The 20,484-nt window shown below is 42.6% G+C and overlaps 2 protein-coding genes across 2 annotated transcripts in view; both read right to left on the reverse strand.

The window, feature by feature from the left end:
- Positions 1–11,328, reverse strand: part of IPO9 (importin 9) — a 63,081-nt gene extending 51,753 nt beyond the window's left edge. The window contains exon 1 of the mRNA XM_004375294.2: positions 11,155–11,328. Coding sequence (XP_004375351.1) covers positions 11,155–11,317 — 163 coding nt within the window. The 5' untranslated portion in view covers positions 11,318–11,328. The remainder of the gene's footprint in view (positions 1–11,154) is intronic.
- Positions 11,329–14,364: 3,036 nt separating this feature from the next.
- Positions 14,365–20,484, reverse strand: part of NAV1 (neuron navigator 1) — a 57,747-nt gene continuing 51,627 nt past the window's right edge. Inside the window, exon 25 of the mRNA XM_023730346.1 lies at positions 14,365–19,795. Coding sequence (XP_023586114.1) covers positions 19,700–19,795 — 96 coding nt within the window. The 3' untranslated portion in view covers positions 14,365–19,699. The remainder of the gene's footprint in view (positions 19,796–20,484) is intronic.

Genomic DNA, 20,484 nt, shown 5'->3' on the forward strand with positions numbered 1-20,484 from the left:
TGTATTTTCCATGAATTTGTCCATTTTTTCCTCATGTTTGTCAGCTTTTTGCCTCAGCTCTTGGAGAATTCTGAATATTAGAGATTTGAATTCCCTATCAGGTAGTTCTAGTGCATTTTCTTCCACTGGAGAGTCATCTGGTGTTTTATTTAGGACGCCTACTGGAACCATCCTGCCCTGTTTTTGTAAATGTTTTGATACTGTCTGCTGTCTTTGGGGCATTCAGTAGTTATTTATCTCGTTTATTGATTGCAGATTTGTTTGTTTCGTCCTTTTTTTTTTTAAACTTGGCTATGTCTGAGCAGGTGGACTCTGTGTTCTGTGTTGTTTGCTCGTCTGTGGGCACAATACTTTTCACCTCCTTCTCCAATTGGCAGATTCAGTCACTCAGATATGGTATGGCAGGACAGGTCTAGCTGAAGAGGAGTTACTGGGAGGGGTTGTTTGTGGCACTTATTACAGCCAACAGAGTGGGTCGGTAATCAGTGCAGGGCAGGTTCCAGTAGGCCGTGCCTGTGCTGCTTGGTGATGTGATGTCAAGCACATGGTGCAGGTAGGCAGGATGCAGTGGGGAGACTGTTCTGTGTGAAGCTAAGATGGATATGGGAGAGAGGAGAGAGGAACAGGAGCCAAAAACATACAAACAAAAAAGAATGCTATGGGATCTTGCCGTTGGAGTGGAGAGATGAGGGACTATGAAATGGAGAAAAAGAGAAAGGGGAAGAGGAAGAAAAGAATGAATAAATAAAAATCAGAAAGGTTAAAGAACTGCATATTTCCCAGGGATCCCACTGATGCAGCTAGGAGGTCTGGGGAAGTCGTTCTCAGGTGTTGCAGTACAGCCTGGCTAGAAGGCATAGAGGTATACAACACCAGGTATTCAGAGAACATGAAGAGAAGTAAGATATAGAGAGATAAGAAACTGAGCAATGAAGAAAGACAAAAAGGGAAAAAGAGGGAAAACAAAACAAAACAAAACAAAACAAAAAAAAGAATAAGAAAGGCCCCCCAAAAAAAAACAGGAAAAAAAAAAAACGCAATGAAAAAAGAAATGCTCTCAGGGATCCCTCTGCACGTCTGTGCAAGCTGAGGGGGAAGTTTCCTTGCCACGCAGCACCGCCTGGCCAGAAAGGGCTCCTATCTCAAGAAAAGGAAAAGAAAACAAACAAACAATTCAAAACAAACAAATGAACAAAAGCCTTGGTATCCCACCAGCGCAGCAGCCCAGACGGGGAAGTAGCTCCACACTTGAACGGGGCTCCTCAGCCCCTCAGGAAGAAGCGAAGATGGCGCACGGAGCCAGGTATTTGAGCGAAAGGAGGGGGAGGTGGTGAGAGGTAAGGAAGAAATCAAAAGCAGCAGAAAAAAAAGCAACACTAGCAGCCAACAAATGGCACTCAGAGAGCCGGCCCGTTCGGGTGTGTGGAATCCAAGCAGCCGGTGTTTGCTGGTCAAGAAATTGTGGCCACGGGAAGCAGAGGAGGCCGAGTCGCGGTGAAGAAGGGTGGGGGGTGGGAAAGCGTATATCTTAAATTTCCGGTTGTTTTGCCTCCCGCTGGATGCTCTGTGAGGCTGCTTTCTCATACCCTGTTTGCTGGTCTCCGATAGGAGTCCAAGATGGCGGATCCGTACTGCATTAGCTGGTAGGGGACCTCTGCATGAATCTCTCCTCGCTCTTCGTTCTGTCAGTTTTCTCACTCTATTTGGTGCTTGGCTGAGTTCTTTATCTCTTCATTTGATGTTTTAGGGTTTCAGGATTGTTGTATTCTCTGTTCGGCTCAGTTTTTCGGATGTTTGTTGTGGAGGGACGGCGTGGTGCTTCTGCCTAGAGCGCCATTTTTTAATAAGCCTCTGTCTTTTCAATTTTTGAGAAAGTCTTTGGATGAACACAAGTTTTAATTTTTACAAAGTCCCAGTTGTCTACTTTGTCTTCTGCTGCTTGTACATTTGTTGTTGTATTTGACAATCTATCATTAAAAAACATTAGGTCTTGCAGCTTCATTCATATATTTTTTCCAGGTACTTTATGGTTTTAGATTTTACATTCAGGTCCTTGATCCATTTTGCATTAGTTTTTGTGTCTGGCGTGAGGTACGGCTCTTGCTTCATTTTTCTGCATGTGAAAATCCAATTTTCCCAGCAATATTTGTTGAAGAGACTGTTTCTCCCCATTGGCTGGACTTAGCACCCTTACTGAAAATCAGTTCACCACAGATACATAGATCTGTCTCTGGGTTCTCAATTCTGTTCCATTGGTGTATGTGTCTATTGTTAAACCAGTACCAGGCTGTTTTGATTACTGTAGCTGTATAGCAAGTTTTGATATCAGGAGGTGTAGGACCTTCTGTTTTGTTCTTCAAAATTGCTTTGGCTATTTGGGGCCTCTTGCCTTTCCATACAAAGTAGAAGATTAAGTTTTCCATTTACATAATAAATACCTTTGGAATTTTGATTGGGATTGCACTGAATCTGTAGATCACTTTGAGTAGTATTGACATTTTTACAATATTAAGTATTCCAATCCATGAGCATGGAATACCTTTCCATTTAAATAGGTCTGTTATAGTCTCTTACAGCACTGTTTTATACTTTTCACTGCATAAGTCCTTTACATCCCTAATTAGGCTTACTCCTAGGTATTTTATTCTTCTAGAAGATACTGTCTTGTGTACTTCTTAATGACATCATTTACCTTGGTCAAGTCGTGCACACTTCACCCACATTTGGTATTACCTTTCTTATCACTAAAAATAACAAGTGTCTACTATCTGGAGAATGGTTCCCCCTCTCATCCCTGGTAACTATCAATGAAGGGTGGTTTCTGTATGTGAACCTATGCTTGTCTTTTCATAAAAGCGAGATCATACAGTATTTGTCCTTCTGTGATTGACTTATTTCACTCAGCGTAATGTCCTCCAGATTCATCCACATTATCATATATTTTGAGAAACTCATCATTATTCTTTATGGCTGCATAGTATCCTATTGTGTGTACGTACCACATTTTGTTTATCCATTCATCTGTTCACAGGTACTTAGGTTGTTTCTATCTTTTTGCTATTGTGAATAGTGCTGTAATGAACACAGGTGTGCATATGTCTGTTTGTGCCTTCAGTATTTGATCTCTAGGGCATATATCTAGAAGTGGGATTGCTGAATCACAAAGTAGTTCTATTTTTAGTTTTTTGAGAATATGCCTTACTGTATTCCACAGTGGTGGTACCATTTTACAATTCCACCAGGGTTCCAATCTTCCCACACCCTCGCCAGCATTCATTGTTTTGTTTTGTTTTTTTTTAAATCAGTGCCATTTTAGCAGGGGTGAGATAGTATCTCATTGTCGTTTTGAATGGGTTGATTTTTCATTTGGGTTGTCTTTTTTGTTGTTGAGCTGCTGAAGTTTTCTATATATTTTAGAGATTAGGCCCTATTAGATATGTTGCTCCCGAAGATTTTTTTCCCAGTCTGCAGGTTGTCTTTTTACTCTTTTGATAGTCTTTTGATGAGCAGTGTATAGGTTTTTGCTCATTTCCTGTTAATTTTATTCCTGAGTACTTAATCTTTTTTGTTGCTACTGTAAATTGTCTTTTTTACCATTATGTCCTCTAACTTTTTATTGTTTATGTGGATGAAGCCTGTTTTTTGTATTTTAATTTCATGTCCTGCTACTTTATTGAATTCTTAGATTCTTAACCCATTCTTATTATTCCCCTAGTTTAAGCTGCAGTTTTTGATACATTCCTACGGCGCTTAAGAAAACAAAACAAAAAACCCAAACCTGTTGCCATCAAGTCAATTCTAACTCATAGCGACCCTGCAAGACAGAGCAGACCTGCCCCATGGAGTTTCCAAGGCTGTAATCCTTATGGAAGCAGACTGCCACATCTTTCTCCCGCTGAGTGGCTGGTGGGTTCGAACCCCTGGCCTTTCGGTTAGCAGCCGAGCATATCAAGCACTGAACCACTAGGCCACCAGGGCTCCTCACTTAGAAAAGAAGGGTAATTTTCACAACATCACTGCAAAAGAAGCCACGTTCTTTTTAAAAACATTTATTAAATGATTAAATCACAGGTAAATACTTGAAATCTGCATAATTATCCCTAAATATACTGAAATCCATTCTAATTCCTAGCATTAGTTTGGTTAGGTCAGATAATTTTACATTTCTAACACTGGTAAGTCTGTAAAACTCATTTTAAGAACAGAAGAAATAATAGATATCTACAACCCAAGGATTGGACGTCAACTTTCAGAGCTGATTCTAAAACAAAGATGAGTCATATAACTTAGAAAGACCTCTTGGATATGAATGTTCAAGTTTAATGGGAAAAAGCACTCTATAATGCGTGCGTGAAATTCGTTTAAAAAAGGAAAAAGGGCACTTGCAAGGGCATCCATACACTTTTCTTTGACTTCAGACACTTAGTGTGATAATGGATGCCAACCTCCTGGCCCCAAGTCTGCTTAGAATGGCACTGTCTACCCAGGCTTGTCCTTCTTGGACATAGCCAAACAATTCTGGTTTGCCTTATGTGACTTCCTTCAGAGGGATCTATATTACCTAGGCCATACAATATTTTCTTTTAAGGCCACCATGGTGTGCATTTAATGTTCTTGGCAAGGGCACAATTTTTGGATCATCACTTCAAAATGAGATCAAGATGAACAACATCTTCAATCATACAGTGTGAAAAAGATATTGAGCAATAAAATGAGGCTTTCTGACAAGAGTTTGAAATAAGCTGAACTATAAAGCTTAAATGAATCTGAACAACTATCCTTCCAATGAAAGTACTGACATTCTTACAGATAGGAGAATACTAAGACTCACAAAAGGGAAAAGCAATCATGCATTTTCCAGTATTCCACACTGGCACCAATCAGAAGCGTCATCAGAGAATAAAGACCAAGGAAATTTTACATACCAGTCCTACCAGAGTTTGAGAGTCCTTTCTCATCATCCTGAGAAATTCAAGTCTACTCTTTTCAGAGAAAAGGTTAGCATGAACACATTTTTTCCATGTCCATTCTAGGAGAAGGTAGCACTCTGGTGATGGTCACAACAGCTGGGAGTTCTTCACTCTAATACAACCAATAAATTAATCTTATCTAGTAATCTATATCAAAGATCACACTCTAATTTCTACTAACCACCTTTCTTCACACATCACTGAGATTGTAAGGGATGGTGAGACTCAGAGATTACCAGAAGATAAAGAACCATGTGGAGCCCAGTGCATCTGCATCTACAACAAGCATCATAAGATGGATTTTTCTCTTTAAGTTTATTTCCTCCACATAGAAAGAAGAAGCTGAAAAGTATGAGTAGCCCAAATTTCTTCTCAAAAGCCTTAATGGGAAAGAAAATCTTCAAAGAATATCACTGTCAACCAAAAATGAATTTTAAAATAGAATGGATGGAGAAAATAGATTTTCTTCTCTACAGGCTTTGAGAGCTTTGAAAACGGTGACCAAATAATCAACTCTGGTTTGGAAACTCAAAAATTTCAGACAATCTACATCAAGTTATAGGGGCATATAAGAGGCAAAATTTCAATTATTTTACTTAACTCAATTTATTCTGTTTAGACCACATACCCATTAGAAATATCAGGATATCAGTAATCATAGAACAGTTTCATATCCATAAAAATTTGGTTTACTTAAAGCTATATGAAGAATTGTTTCTTAGGAGTGATAGTGATGGTATGGCATTTGGTTAACTCTATGCTATAAGACCAATGCATAGAAGAAAAGCCCAGGGGAAAGAAAAAGAAAAATCCTGAAGTTCTTTGACTTATTTTTAAATCTCTTCAACACAATAGCCCCTATTCATTGCTGACTCCTGCTAAATAGTAAAAACCCTATTTACAGACATTCACTTAACAGAGAGTACATAATATTTTTTTAAGGAATACAACCAAGTATATCTATAAAAAAGCACTTTATAAATGCTACTGTGTGTGTGTGTTGAGGGCTTTCCAGTCTTACTGATTGGTGTCTTTAACATAATTTCTCTAGAAAACATTAGAAAGAACAGCTGGATAACTTAGTTTGGGATGATTAAGCAGAGAAAATACAAGAGGCACAGACATACGTAGCTGTTTTATTTTGTCTTGCTTGGAAAGGACCAATTCAGATTAAACTGAGATTCAATCTACAAAGTTAAGCCAAAGGAGAACACTCCCATGTGTATGAAGTTAGTTTTATAAAGCCGTTTTTATTGGGAAATTTAATTTCTCTAGCTCCTTTTCCTAAGGTGAAATAAGGACAGACTCATTCTGTTAATCTGGGTTTCCCCGCTGACTCTAGGTTCTCAATTACACCTTTTAGTCTAACACAAAATGATACCAATGGTATCCTGATTTCCTTTCTAAGAAATGCTTTGCCCTCATTCCTCCTTAACTCACTCTCTAGTCTTTCAGACTTCTGCTCCACTCTCGTGGTTCTTGTTCTCCTTTCTCTCCACTTGGCAAAAACATTACCTATCTAAAACTTGGCTTAGAAGGGAAAATCCAAAAAGAGAGCATGGAGGATAAAGGACAAGTTAAGAAATAAACGCTACTGGTCTTAAGGGTGTACTAGAGAGACATGAGACTTGGCAATGCATTAACGGTCAGGGCTTAGGAGGCTACTAGCAGGAAGAACTGTGAACAGGGATTGTTTGGGAAAGGAGGCAGCTCCAAGTAGAGCTCTGGAGAGGTCCAGAGGTCTTCTTCTCATAGGGGTTGGTAAGCATCACAAAACCACAGCTTAAAGAAAAAGAAAACTCCACCACTGGCCTTTTTCCGAGCGTGGCCGCCTTCCGCTCGGCTCAGTGCCCGCCACATGCCCAGGAGTGCGTCTGGATCCTTGAGGGGCTCCCTTCGCAGGTGGACAGTGCTTATGCTATACTGCAAGAGAGCCAGAAAAGTGCCCATGAGAACCAGAAATCAAACTTCCAGCCAGCAGGATCATTGCTCTAGGCATCTAAGATGGGGAAATCAACACAGATATCTGAGTAGCATCTGAATGCCAGAAAAAGTGAGAGAGAGAGAGAATTCCTCCCAGCCCAGTTCAATATAATGGTGGTGGAAAGAAAGAACAAAATGTATTCTCTGTGACATATCTGCTGACAGCAAGACAGAAAAGACCAAGTCAAGGCCAAGTGATGGGGGAAGATGCCTTCATTTCTAATAGACAAATGGACATAAGTAAAAGAAGAAAGTGACCCAAAGTCTAAATCTAGCTCTAAAAAGTCTGTGCTATGCTGGTCTGAAGAATCAGTCATTCCACCACTGAGGTGATGATGCTCAGAGGAAAGTAAAGACAGAAGAAGAAAAAAAGAGGGAAAAAGACTTCATTCTAAGATATAAAAAAGTAAAGCGTAAATACATCAAAAATAAAGAACTGACATTCTTAGGAGTCATGACCTTACCATAAGTTAGATGAAGAAGAGTGGATGAAGCTGAGTGGAGAGTATTAGACTTTGATATAAGTGACCACTGGCAGTTCACAATCTCTCCAGTCTTTTTAAGTACTATATTTATAAAATGTTTGATATGACCCTGTCTATTAAATAAAATACAATTACAAGGAAGCTTTAACAGATCAGGAAGTTTTTTATTTTTACTCTATTAAGGTATACCTAAACTCCTGCAAACCCTGCTGATCAAACTCAAAATATCAATCTTAAGAAAACTGAAAGGATAACAATTATCTGCTGGAGTTGTGTATAGCACAGGAACGTCCAAACCTTCAAATAACATGCTTCTCAATTCAGGATGGGTGTGCTGTCTGAAGGTTACCAGAACCTTTCCTTCTCTAATCAACCCTGAGTAATTAATTCAATGGGCTTTAACTACTCAGAAAGGTTTGCTGGATTTTCCCCAGATTTCAGGAGAATAGAGAAAATGGTAAGCACAGGGGCTCCAGAAAATCTTTCCAAGACACCACCAGACTGATAAAGCAACCTCTCTTGATTTTTTTCAGATTGACACATCATGATATGAATCAGGTGGCTCTCTCACATATTCACTTCCTTAAGAGATAGGTCATTTTAGAAAAGCATGATAAGTAATTATAGGGAAGTTATTTCTCTGAAAATGTCAGCCAGCAGACTTAATGACCAAGATGTACTTTGGGCTCCAGCAACTTCCATTTTCTAAGATAACTGGTTCTTAAAATCTCCTCTAGGGCAAATCTGGTCAAAACATGTCAACCTGTCTTGTCTATCCATTTCACAGGGAGTTGATAACTGACCTGTGCCCTTTCCCCACAAATTAAATTAGGGATTCTTCCATTCAATCTTCAAGAATAGGTGTTATCACCTGGCAGCCAAGGAAGATGGCACACCTCTTTGTCAAAGGGAACAGACTGGTTATTCTTAAGGACCTGGTGGGATCAGTCTCCCATGTAAGGCAATAATAAATGGCTCACAAAGACAGCGTGGTTATTTTAGAGGACAGAGGGACTAGAAACAACCAGATCTTCTTGTCACCTGACCCTGGGCTCTATGAAACCAAAAGAAGCATCAAAAGATTACTAGAACACAAATAATAATAGACACTAATCTCAGACTTCTCATTAACACAAAAATTTTAAGAAAGAGTGTTTCCTAGGACCAGAAAGCAAAGTTCCTTCTACTAGGATACAGCTAAAATTATAAAGCACCTCCAAAGGAGCAGTAAATGATTTATTCATTCATTTGTGAGTCCTCACCTTAGCCTTCAGGGTCTTCTAATAGCAGGATCAATGTCCTGTCAGTTTCACAGGCCAGATACTTGGCCAAATCCTGGCTGGGCGCCAGGTGCTACATTTTCATTTAAAGGAGAGTAATGGCTGGTGGAAAAGAAAATATTTATACCATGATGAGAAAACATCTGATTCAGACAGAATATAAAACGAGAGATACTCTGGACTCAATGGCAAAAGATAACTTATTAAAGACCATAAGAGGTGGAAAGGAAAGAAGATGACATTGTACCTGAGGAATGGGTCACCACCCTCCACCTAAAAATAAATAGAGAAAGGAGTGAATTTCTATAGTTTTTTGAATGAAGAAAAAGAGCCAGACTATTTTGAAGACATGAATAGCCTCCAAAGGGTTGAAAGCACTGCACTTAATTCCAGAGACTTAATCTAGCCCTGTACACCACATTCAAAACCTGAGTTACTTGCTTTATAGCTAGACCACCAATATCAGTCACTGTATCAAAGCCTTTCCATACCTCTCACAGCATACGCAACAGCATATTACCAGTAAGTTACAAGGGGGGTGGGGGGGAGCAGGGATCAATCTATTCCCATCAGTAGCCTGGATTAAATAAAAACTCTGCACTTCCAAAGTTTAATTTTTTGTTTCAAGGCACAAAAAGATGGAAGAAAGTGAGAGACTAGAACTTTGAAATGATCTTAAGAAGTCTGTAATTGACTTTGTCCAACTGAGACTAAAGTATTTGACTAAGTCGAAGGAATCAGAGCTGAAGCGGAGTTGTTGCTGGACAGCTTAAACATGAGCCATGGTCCACCTTTCTCAGGAAGGTATCAGACATACATTCAGGGCACCAGGAAGATTAGGGATCATTTAGGGAAGGTTTAGTTAGGACCAATTTATAACAAGCCCTCAGCTTTATTCAAATAGTAACTTGAATGTGATTAGGCTCCTTTGCTTTGTCACTTTTTCTCCTTCATGTCAAGGGGAGGCAGAGATGTTAATGTGAACAAAGGAATTTTACCTAGAGGCTATAAAAACTCCTTTAGATCAATCTATGCATGGCTCCCAGACAACTTTCTCCTACCCAATAGCTCCTCCTCCAGTAGGGTTTGACATTTTATAGAACAATGACTCTTAGAATTCAAAATGGTCCTTAGCCTGTTAGAGCCCAAATCTCAATGTGTTTCAAATAGAGGGAAATTCGTTTCCAACAGCTCTCTTATCTCATGAGGGAATATAAAATTAAATTAAAGGGAGAACTGTCTTAAATTCTTTTCAAAAGAATCATAAAACCAGTAGGAAAGCCAACTCAAGGTTTTGAGTGTGACTGATCTGCCCATGGACAACTCCCCATATCTCAGGAGAGGTCTTTAAGAAGTGGTGGAAACATTACTTTCAGCTGGGGGATTCTGAGGATTTGGCGTTCCAGTGAAGCCCTGACAGATGAGATATATTCTTTACATAAACATCAAGAAGATTTTCTCTCAAGTTTCAGGATCATATTTTCTTTGTAAAGTGGCTACACTGGGCCTGGTGAAAGGCCCACTTGGCAGAAAATTGATAGAAAATCTGAAACCAATAGTTTATTTTCTTCTCCATCACTTTAAAGCATATTAATAGGAGAATGGGGACAGAGAAGCAAAGACAAAGGATGATCAAAGGCCCACTCAACAGGAAATTGATAGAAAACCTGAAACCAATAGTTTATTTTCTTCTTCATCACGTTAAGGCATATAATAGGAGGATGGGGACAGAGAAGCAAAGACAAAGGGATGATCAGTTCCTCCAAACAAGCATGCACACAGAGGTATTTAATAAGTGCAAATTATTTTCAACATAAACGGAGAGCACGGTCAGGAAGATGAAGCAGCTACATATGCATTTAATTTAATTTCTGGGAAAACATGAAGAGGATAAACACTAGCTAGATTTATAACTCAGAGGCAGAAACTTGTTTGAGGATATCTACTAAGCGGATAGCCGCCTTCTCAAGGCCATACCCTCTTACCACTTCTACTACAAGCTCCCCCTACTCTTATCCTAGTACAACTGAAATGGTGAAGGGAAAAGCAAAAGACCCTGGTCCTAAACTCAAAAATATTTCCCAGACCGCGCGACTTCCTCCAACAGCATCAAGTCCAGCTCCATCCATCTCAGTCCTCTGCAGATCCCGGGCTCCATCTATCTTTTCAAGTCTCCACCCAAACCCTCCCCCGTGAGGCTCCACCTCCCCCGACCCTCTCCTACAGGCGCGCCTTTCCTCTCCTCTCTAGGACTTTCACAGCCACCGGAGATATTAACCCCTCGCTTCCTGCCCCACTCCTGCCCGCTGGGCCTCGGCGCCCAAATACCCACTGGCTCAGGCTCCCCATGACCCCAGGCGGCCCTGAGCTGCGGTCAACGGATCGTAGGGCCGGCCCAGGTCCGAGCCATCCTCATTCCGGTCCCGCCTCACTCACCCTCTGTCACCTCCAGCACCTTAATCTGTTCCTCCGCAGCCGCCCGCACCTCCTGCACTGGGGACAGGATCCCAGTGAGCGTGTCTACCAACGCCTCCTTCAATCCTTGTGCCACTGGACCCGGCAGCCCTGAGGCCGCACCAGCCGCCGCTGCTGCCGCCATCTTCCCTCCCTTCAGCCCGCCAGCCCCGCCGTCGGGACCCGCCACCGAATGACGGCTCCTGCGCGCGGCCAATCTGCGAAGCCGCGCCTGCGCACCAGAGTCAGGCGGGAGCGGGAAGGAGGCGGGGAATGGGCACAGGCCTCCGGAGACAGCTCCTCCTGCCGCCGGAGCGGAAACTGCACCTTTCTCCGAAAGCATCACTTTTAAGATTTGTGTGGAAACTGAGTCCCGGAGAGGTTAGGGGGCTTACCTAAAATCGCCTGGTAAGTTAGCAACCTCACTTGGGATACAGTGTTATCTGACCACCACAATATCTGACTTTAGATTCATGGATAGAGGCGGTAGGGTGGGGATTGATGGAGAGAGCTTTAACGAGAGGGGTCTGGGTCAGAAATAGGTCCTATTTTAAACCAAACTCTTCTTTCCCCAGACACTGAAAAAACGTTGAATCTTCATCTCTTTGCCTTAGGAACCCAAAGGTTAGGAAGAAAAGAAACTAAAGCCGACTGGGCAGTGGAGGCTTGCCACCTTAGAAAGGCCCCAAACCAAAGAACCAAACCCCTTGCTGTCAAGTCTGTTCCAACTCATAGTGACCCTATAGAACAGAGTAGAACTGCCCCCAGAGGGTTTCCAAGGAGCGGCTGGTGGATTGGAACTATGGAACTTTTGGTTAGCAGCCGAGCCCTTAACCACTGCACCACTAAGGCTCCTAGAAAAGCCCAGTCCTTGTTTTTCCGGCCTACATTAGGCCAATCTCAAAATTGGAAAGTGTGCTGGCCAGGAGGAAGCACCTGCGCAAGGCTATTTCCTCGAGTATTTATACGGCTATTAGAGAATGAATCTTATTAGCTGAGTGTTTTTTTTTTTTTTCCCCAGAGAAATTATGGCTGGACATTTAAGAGGGGTGAGGGAGACAAGAATAGATTATATGGTTATCTGGGGGCTGGCCATAGGAAATGGCCCAAAGGTATAGCAACATTCCTAAATACTGGAGCAGGTGGAGAGGATTCATGAGAAGGGTTAAAATGCAGGGCACAGTGGCAAGCATCTATTGGTAGAAGGAATGGAATGGCATAGATGGTTGGTGTGGAAAATTCTAGAGCAGAGAGGAACAGGTATTTCTTAGTAAGCTCTTCAGGTTGAGTGCCTTAGAAATGGTTTCTAGGAACCATGACTCATTCCCAAGTAGCAAAAGAAACCAGTCCGTAATTCTGTGTAGATGCCAAACTGTTAACAATCCTTATCTGAGGATTCTTTCAAAAGAATGATTCCTCAATTAATCTTCAGTAAAGTTCTAAACACACCTCCCGTGTTTGAGGGCAGAGATGGGTGTTTTACCACAATCTCACAGGAAAAAGATTGCTTTTTGGTCCCTTCATTTCCACAGTGGGGAATAGTAGGACTTCTTATTTCCCTTCTTTTAGTGGCCAGGAGAAGCTGAACTCCATTAGAACAGCTTCTTATAGGTTAATTTGTTTACCCCAAGAAGAAAATTGAGGAAAGTCTAGGGGGTAGTATGTTTTCAGCCATTGTGGCAGTGGATAGAGGACTTGGGAACCCTGACTTTTGGGCTGAACCTTTCGAGTTCTGGTGAGGTACACTATACTATGTCCACAATGTACAGACAGGGACCCCTCCCCCTGCTTCCCTCAACCATTTCCAGGCAGGTGGGTTTTACTTCTGGGTTAGGTAAATGACCACAGTCTCAAACTTTCTGGTTCAAGGAATGGGCCACAAGATAAATGGAGACAGAAACCAGGCAGAGAGGGAGCTAGAGAAAACCAGTGGACAATACAGGAAATAACTTTATTGAAACGCAAATGGAATCCAACAGATGAATCTTGCTGGGAGGAGACATGCCTGATGGACAGAGGGCCTCTGGTGGTGATGGAGGAAGGCCTCTTCAACCGACCCTGGCATGGATTTAATTTCAACCAATTTATTTAAAATGAATTACTGAGGGGAAGGCCCAGCTCTTCATGATTGTTACCGCAACTATTTACAATGATTTGCTCTCCAGATTCAGCTTTGCTTTCTCTACATTATATATAAAAGGGCACAGGTTGAAAGAGAGGATGGTCAAATGAGAGAAAACAAACACAAAGACACACACGTATCCTGGTTTGGGGTTTTGCACCCAATAAATTAAAAAAAGTGTTGCAGAAATCCCGACCCCCCTCCACCTGAGGAACACCATACATTTGAGAAACACAGACTCCATCATGGAAACAGTGCTGCCTAAAACAGGATGGGGAGGGGGGTGGAGGAAAGCAATCTAGCAGGGGTTGGAATTCATTAAAAAAAGATAGTTATGTTCAAAACAAAACAAAACGCACCAACATTAGGAAGTGAGAGGCCACTGCACAGCAGTAGCCTAGAGACTGGCTGGGATGTGGGAGTTCCTGTTTTATTATACATCTTCAGTCTCAGAGAAATGGCAGGAAAGCAGGAAACTCCTACAGGAGAAAATAACGAAAGGACCCGCCATCAACCTTCTGGGGACTGAAGGGGTGATTTACTGCATTTGTTTTACACTTGCCTTCCTCAGGCTGTAGTCCTTCCTCCAAATGCTTAGTTCTGGAGCTCAGAAGGACTAATACTAGGGTGTTTCTCTGTCCTCTACACAAAAGGTTTCTCCTAGGAAAAATTTGAAAACTTGAAACAAAACCAGTTCTGAACAGCCCATTCTCCCCCCTGCCCCATCAGCTAGAATCTGTAAGTTTAGAGAGATAGGAAGCTTCTGTCATATTTTTTCCAAAAGCATCCTGTTGTCTCCCCTTGACTGAGTAGTTCTGTATCCAGGTCCTGGTGTGGGGAAGGGATGAGCCCAAGGACTGAGGTGCCTAGTACTGGTCTTCACCATGCTGAACTCGCCTGTGAGCTGAGCAGAGCCTTCCTGGGATCCTGAAGCACTACTGTTAGCTGCCTTGGGGAAGGAGGTTCTGGTCAGGTTCTCAGACCCAGTAGTGCCTTTTATAGCTCAAATAAAGGAGAGAGATGTTGCTATGATTCTGGGAGAACAAGTTGTCATGGAAATACAGATTAGATTTTTTTTTTTTTTAAACTTCTTCCATCCTATTACATAATCAGAAAAAGATTCAGATATAGACACATATAATCCAGCAGAAGAGCAATCTGGAAGAGACGTCCGACTGCTTTTCTCTGTTGAAGCCCTTTAGTTTGCCAGGTAGACATTTCAGAACTGTGAGATTTTTCACTGACCGTTGTGTTCAACTAGGAAAGATGTACTCTCCTAACTTCTGCCCCAAAGCACACCTGTTTTTTCTTTGTTAAAATAAAATGAAAAACAAACATAAGCATGAAAAAGGTGACTTTGAAATTAATTATGAAGTCTGAATTGTCACCTAGGACCTTCTTATTTTCAGTCTTAAAGCCCCTCAGTGTGGGGACTCTGATAGGTGGCTTTCCCTTTAAAACAGTGAATCTCAATCTTTAGTGTGCGTCAGAATCACTGGGAAGGTTTGTTAAAACACGGATTCCTTGGTCCTATTCCCAGAGTTTCTGTTTCTGTAGGTCTGGGATGGGGCCTGAGAATTTTATTTTTAACATGTTCCCAGATGATGCTGATGCTGCTGATTTGGGACCACACTTTGAGAACCACTGCTTTAAGTAATGAAAAGGGTTGAGTCAAGGAACTAGTGGTTCACTTACCTCCACGACCACCCTTGCCATGGAAAATTCTCCATGGCACAGTCATTAAGAATGATGGTCAAAACATCAAGCTGAGAGGACCTAGGTTTAGTTTTCAATTGTCTTGGTCTCCCAGCAGCCTCCAAATTTTGATTGTTTCACTTTAGGACTATACCACCTTCCAGTTTACTTCCACCTTTCCCAGGGTCTGTGGCCGGCAGTGCTTGCTTCCAGGGCGTGGCTGAGCAGATGTGCACACGGGCACCCTGGCAGAGGCGACAGCCAGGTTGGTGGCCCTGTGTATCCCTGCTGGTCAGGTTGATTAACGGCTCATGAATATAAGGCTGATTGGATTATAAAGAGCAGCCTTTGGGAACAGAGTGTCTCTAAGATCATTTTATTACTTATGGCATTGTCAGTTGGGCCGTGAATCAGTTATGACCGTCATCATGAGCATACCAGTATTTCATTAGTATATCTGTTGCCATTAATAAACCCTCTGCAGAAGCACATTTCATCCCATCCCTGGAGTTGGCTGATTAGCTACAGCTTATCTAATATCCACTACGGAAAGAAAAAAATGAAGCAGGATGAGGAGCTACATTTGGTGATCCAGGCTACCTCAACACTTGAACCCTGTGTTAAATGTGTGATTAGGACAACTTCCCCTCCCAAACACTTTGCAATAAAGACTCCTTAAGGTCTCATGTAGCTATCTCCCTGATCCCAGTTTTCAGGACTGGGCCTCACTCTTTTTTCTCTTGTTTGCAGGCAAATTTCACCTATATGCCAGGTTTCTGTATATGAGTGCCTTCTCAGGTGTTGGCATGAGGTGTTTTTGAGAAACAGCAGGCTACCACTTCTCTCTTCCTACTCTTTTGGAATACTATAGGAAATAGAGTTGTCTCTTAGACCACTGAAAAGGGGTATTCCTTTGTCTCAGGCAGCTAGAAGTAAAGAGATAGAGAGATTAGGTCCACTTGAGTCTTGCAAGCCAGGAAAACCAGAAAGCAAGAAGCAAAAAAGGAAAAAAGTCACTATTTTGTCTTAAGTCCTTAAGGAATATGGATTGATTGGTGGAAAGGTTGGTAGTTCAAGACCAAAACCTAGCATAGCAACCAATAAGGACTTCATTTTAAGGTCTCCCCATGGACTTTTAGCAAATTCTTCTTCCCTGCCAGCCTCTAGCTTCCCAATGGTTAGACTACATGAAAAAGACATTAGTGTAAGAGTTTACATAAAGACAGAGATAAGCACCGTACAGCACAGATTTAAAAAAAATTACTCAGTGAAGCCTCAGAAGATAGGAAACAGCAAACGCAAGAGAGAGGAAGAGAAAGAGACAGAGAGAGAAGAGGAGAGACATAGGCATACACACACCAGGTCCCATATTAGCCTCCAATTACCTAGTATTTTATTTTTAGTGCTTAGGCAGGGACTGAAAAACAAATACATTGGACAAAACTTGGTCTTCTTTATCCAGAAATGAGAGGGACTCTGCTGAGCAGCCTCTCCTGGAGTTGTGGCTCTCCCCATAGGTTGATGCTGGGTATTGAACCATGTCATTTGCTAGCCAGCTTTGGTGAGGGATAGAGTTGGGGGGCTGGAGAGGAAGGGTATAGCATGAATTCCAGTCTTAGGCTAGAATCTTCTGAAGGTTATCTGAGGGTTGAGATTAGCTATAGGACCCAGTTTTTCTTTTTTGAAGGATCCCAGTAGTCTCAATCAAGAAGCGTAGGTAGGAGAGAATGCTGTGGATTTGCTTTTGCCATTAATTCTAGGGCAGTGAGCGGGAAATTCAGGTTTTCTGCTTCAGAGAAGTCTGGATGAGCGTCCCAAGGGGTTATAGCACCATGAGGAGGCTCAAGCTTCTGCAGTTGCCACATAACCAGGATTCCTTTATGAGAAGATGGATCCCCACAGTGAGGGGCCCAGGTGTGCAACTGTAAACAGGATGCCAGTCTCCAGAGAGAAAACTGTGGCTGCAACACCACCTCACTAGATGTGAACACACTTTCTGGAGGAAAGCAATTGGAGACCTGGGCTAAATGCAGCAGTCAACTGAGAGCAGAGGGTGGTGGATCCCAGGAAAAGAAATGAAAAGTCACAGCATGAGAGACCTCCAGAGTCAACCTGCTGAGGATCCAAATAAAATTCACGGTGGTATCCATGATTACAAGAAACAAGAATTCCTTTGCAGGGGTCTGAGGCAGTTGGAATAGAAGAAGGGAGGCTCCCCTCTCCTTTTTCTCAAGTAGCCAGTAACATCCATATCAGAAGGCACTGGCTGGGCAGCACCAGAAAATAGTTAAGGGCTCAACCATCAGATTAAGATGGCATTAAAAGTCTGAGCTTTACCACAGGACTGGAGCTTAGGATAGGGTTCAGAAGAGACAGAGGTCCAAAGAAGGCCCATCCAGTATTCCCTTCCTTCTACGTTAGAACACCCAGCTCTGGGGCCTCCTCATTCTGCATAGCGGAGACCTTAAGGCAGTGATTTCAGCACCATCCTTGGACAAAGAGCCTCTTCCCACCATAGAATTGCATATTTTACAGCTGAGTTGGTTGGGGGTCTTCACAGCTCATGGAATTAGCAGCAATAGCAATAATAGTCTCCAGCATGGAGGACCCTGTCATCTCTGGGAGCTACCAGCTGAATACAGAAGATTTCTTGGGGGCTAGCTATCTGGGCCATCTTGTGGACCTAAATGAAAATATTCTGACATGAAGATTCAGATGCATCTACTTGTAGATTAGGTGGGACAAAGTAATCCAGGTTAGTATGCCTATAGATTCTGATTAAGTCTTGTGCTACTTAGGAATCTGAAGAGCAAACACTTAGGCCCAAGGTCACCATATATCCCTGATCTGCAGAGCCCTGAAACTTCAGCCTCAACAGACAGCTCAGCCAGCAAACTGGTCGTACAGGGACTTTCAGAAATGGCAGGAAGTGCTCACTCCAGACAGGCAAGATTCCACAGTCCTTTAGGCTCCATTCTCAGTTGCTCCCAGGTCTTCTGCCCCCAGTGTATTGGACATCTAATCAAAGGCTTCTTTCTAGTTGGCTCCTTGGGTTTCAGCCACATTTTCTTGGATGATCCTGATGGTCTAGATCAGAAGGGAGTGTGCACCTAATGGAGATTAACATTTCCCAATAGAATGTGAACTCATGGGCCCAAGTTTTATCTTTTTCTTTTCTTTTTTAATCTAGTGACCGGTACATAGTAACTACTCAGTAAGTGCTTGTTGAATGAAGGAATACATTCTGCAGACCTTCAGGACAATAGGAAAGGGGCAGCTTCTGCAGAAGGTGGGATCCCTTTGGAAGGCAGATATTCGCCACTCAGTTAAACAATTTGAGCCTTATATTCTGATTGGGAGTATCTCACATGGATGTCCACTCTCTTATATTCACTTGTCAAAGACAAACAGTAAGGGCCAAACAATTTGGATTCAGTCAGGCAGAGTGGCTGCCATGAGACTAGTGCAGCAAGGGGCCAAATAATCCACAAGATGGAGGCGTATTTTCAGTTTCCTGGTTTCCTCCAGTCCATGGTGAAACTCACAGTAGATCTTCTATCAAGATGGAACTATCCCCTCTCATGCCAGAGGGTGGCAGTTGAACTTCCAGGCAGAATGTATGCTTTCTTAAAAGGGAAGTCAAGGGAACTGGGTTCCTCTTCTCCCACTACATCTGAGCCAATGCTTCCTGTCTCATATAAGCCCCAAGGATGCCAAAGATAGTTGCATGGTAGATGACTAGCTGGTGCCAATTAGATGGTATCCAATTCTCCGAAGAAAACCCACTTGGAATAGTCAGTCCAGCCCCTGGAAAAGCAATCCAAGCATCTCATAGACATGGGAGGAAATGGAAAAAACAAACCAAAAAAGGAAAATAAATAGGCAAATGAGAGGAAAAAAAAAAATAAAAAAATAAAAAAAGTAGGGTTTATTGACTCTCTCATGCATGTTAAATTAGAGGGTATAAAGACAGAGCTAACAGTCTTTCTCTAAAGGCTGTAATGTTATTTTTGTGGTTTGGTGACGTCTTAGATTGGCAGCCATCTTGTCAATGTCCCCTATGTCATCCAGAGGGCAGGAGCAGGCAGCTCTCTCTCTACCTTGGCAACTGGTTCCTCTCTCCAGCTTCATCTTTTTTTATTTTTAAACCTTTTACAGATTGATTTAAACATTATTTAAACCACATGCTTCTTTTTCTGGGCTCCAGCCAGATCTCTGGGGAAAGAGTTTTGGCAGTGGTGACGGAATTGGGAAGGGTCTGTGAGAAAATATGGGGAGCTTTCTGCCTCCCTCAGATTTCTCCACACAGGCCTGTCTCTCTCACAGTTGTTCATGAGAATCGCTGAGGAGTTGCTGCAGGTTTTTTTAGTCTTCTGCACACCTCTCCAGAAAGCCCCAGGAGTTTGTAATTGAGACAGGAAATCAAGGAGAAAGACCCAGAATCATCTTTTCCCCAAAGTCATGAGAGCAGGCCAATAAATGTATCCAGGGGATGAAAGTTCCCAAAACGCCACCCCACCAATCCTTACTAGGAAGTTCTCAAAGGTGCAGCACCAAGAACCTGTCCCTCTTCTTATACCTCCTCCTCCCTCCAGCTCTCCTCTTGGGGCTGGAGAGCCAGTGCTCTGAAAGAAGAGGGGGGAGAGGAGGAGTTAACGTAGCTGAGGCCAGCCCATTCTGCTGTCCGGGGTGACAGTGATTGCTGGCCCCTCAGAGCGTTGCCTGGAGGTTGGGGTCCAGGATGGTTTCTCGATCTGGAGATTCAATGTAGTTGGCAGCTTCTTGGAGTTTCAGCAACATGGCCATCTAAAGAGGGGGAAAAGATGGATTAATGAGAGTTGGGACTTGGCCCTACCCACAGAAACCTGTTGCTGTCGAGCGGATTCTGACTCATAGTGACCCTATAGGACAGAGTAGAACTGCCCCCATATGGTTGGTTTCCAAGGAGCGCTTGGTGGATTCGAACTGCCAACCTTTTGGTTAGCAGCCATAGCTCTTAACCACTATGCCACCAGGGTTTCCCCACCCAGAGGAGGGAAAAAAAAAATCTAGATCGTCATCTGATCCTTGGTTTGTAAGTGATTAAGAGCCCAGAGAGTTTAGAGGTGGTTCATGAAAAAGCAGCAACGATTGCTTCAACCCTGTCGTAAACCTGTGCATGCACAACAGATACTTGAGAGCATCTCCACTATACCAGGTGCCATGCTAAAACGTGGAGGAATACCAAAAAGAACAAGACAACCTCTGCCTTCAAGGTGCTTGCACTCCAGGAGAGGACAAAGGCACATACATACCAGCTGATACTGGGAGGAATGTGAGTAATGCCATAGAAACATCTCGAAGAATTTTCCCTTCTAATGCATTATAAGGAACCCTGGTGGTGCAGTGGTTAAAGCAGTTCGGCTGCTTACCAGAGGTCAGCGGTTTGAATTCACCAGCTGCTCTGCAGGATAAAGATGTGGCAGTCTGCTTCTGTAAAGATTTACAGCCTTGGA

This window comes from Trichechus manatus, unplaced genomic scaffold, assembly GCF_000243295.1.
Source record: "Trichechus manatus latirostris isolate Lorelei unplaced genomic scaffold, TriManLat1.0 scaffold00035, whole genome shotgun sequence".
Taxonomy (NCBI): domain Eukaryota; kingdom Metazoa; phylum Chordata; class Mammalia; order Sirenia; family Trichechidae; genus Trichechus; species Trichechus manatus.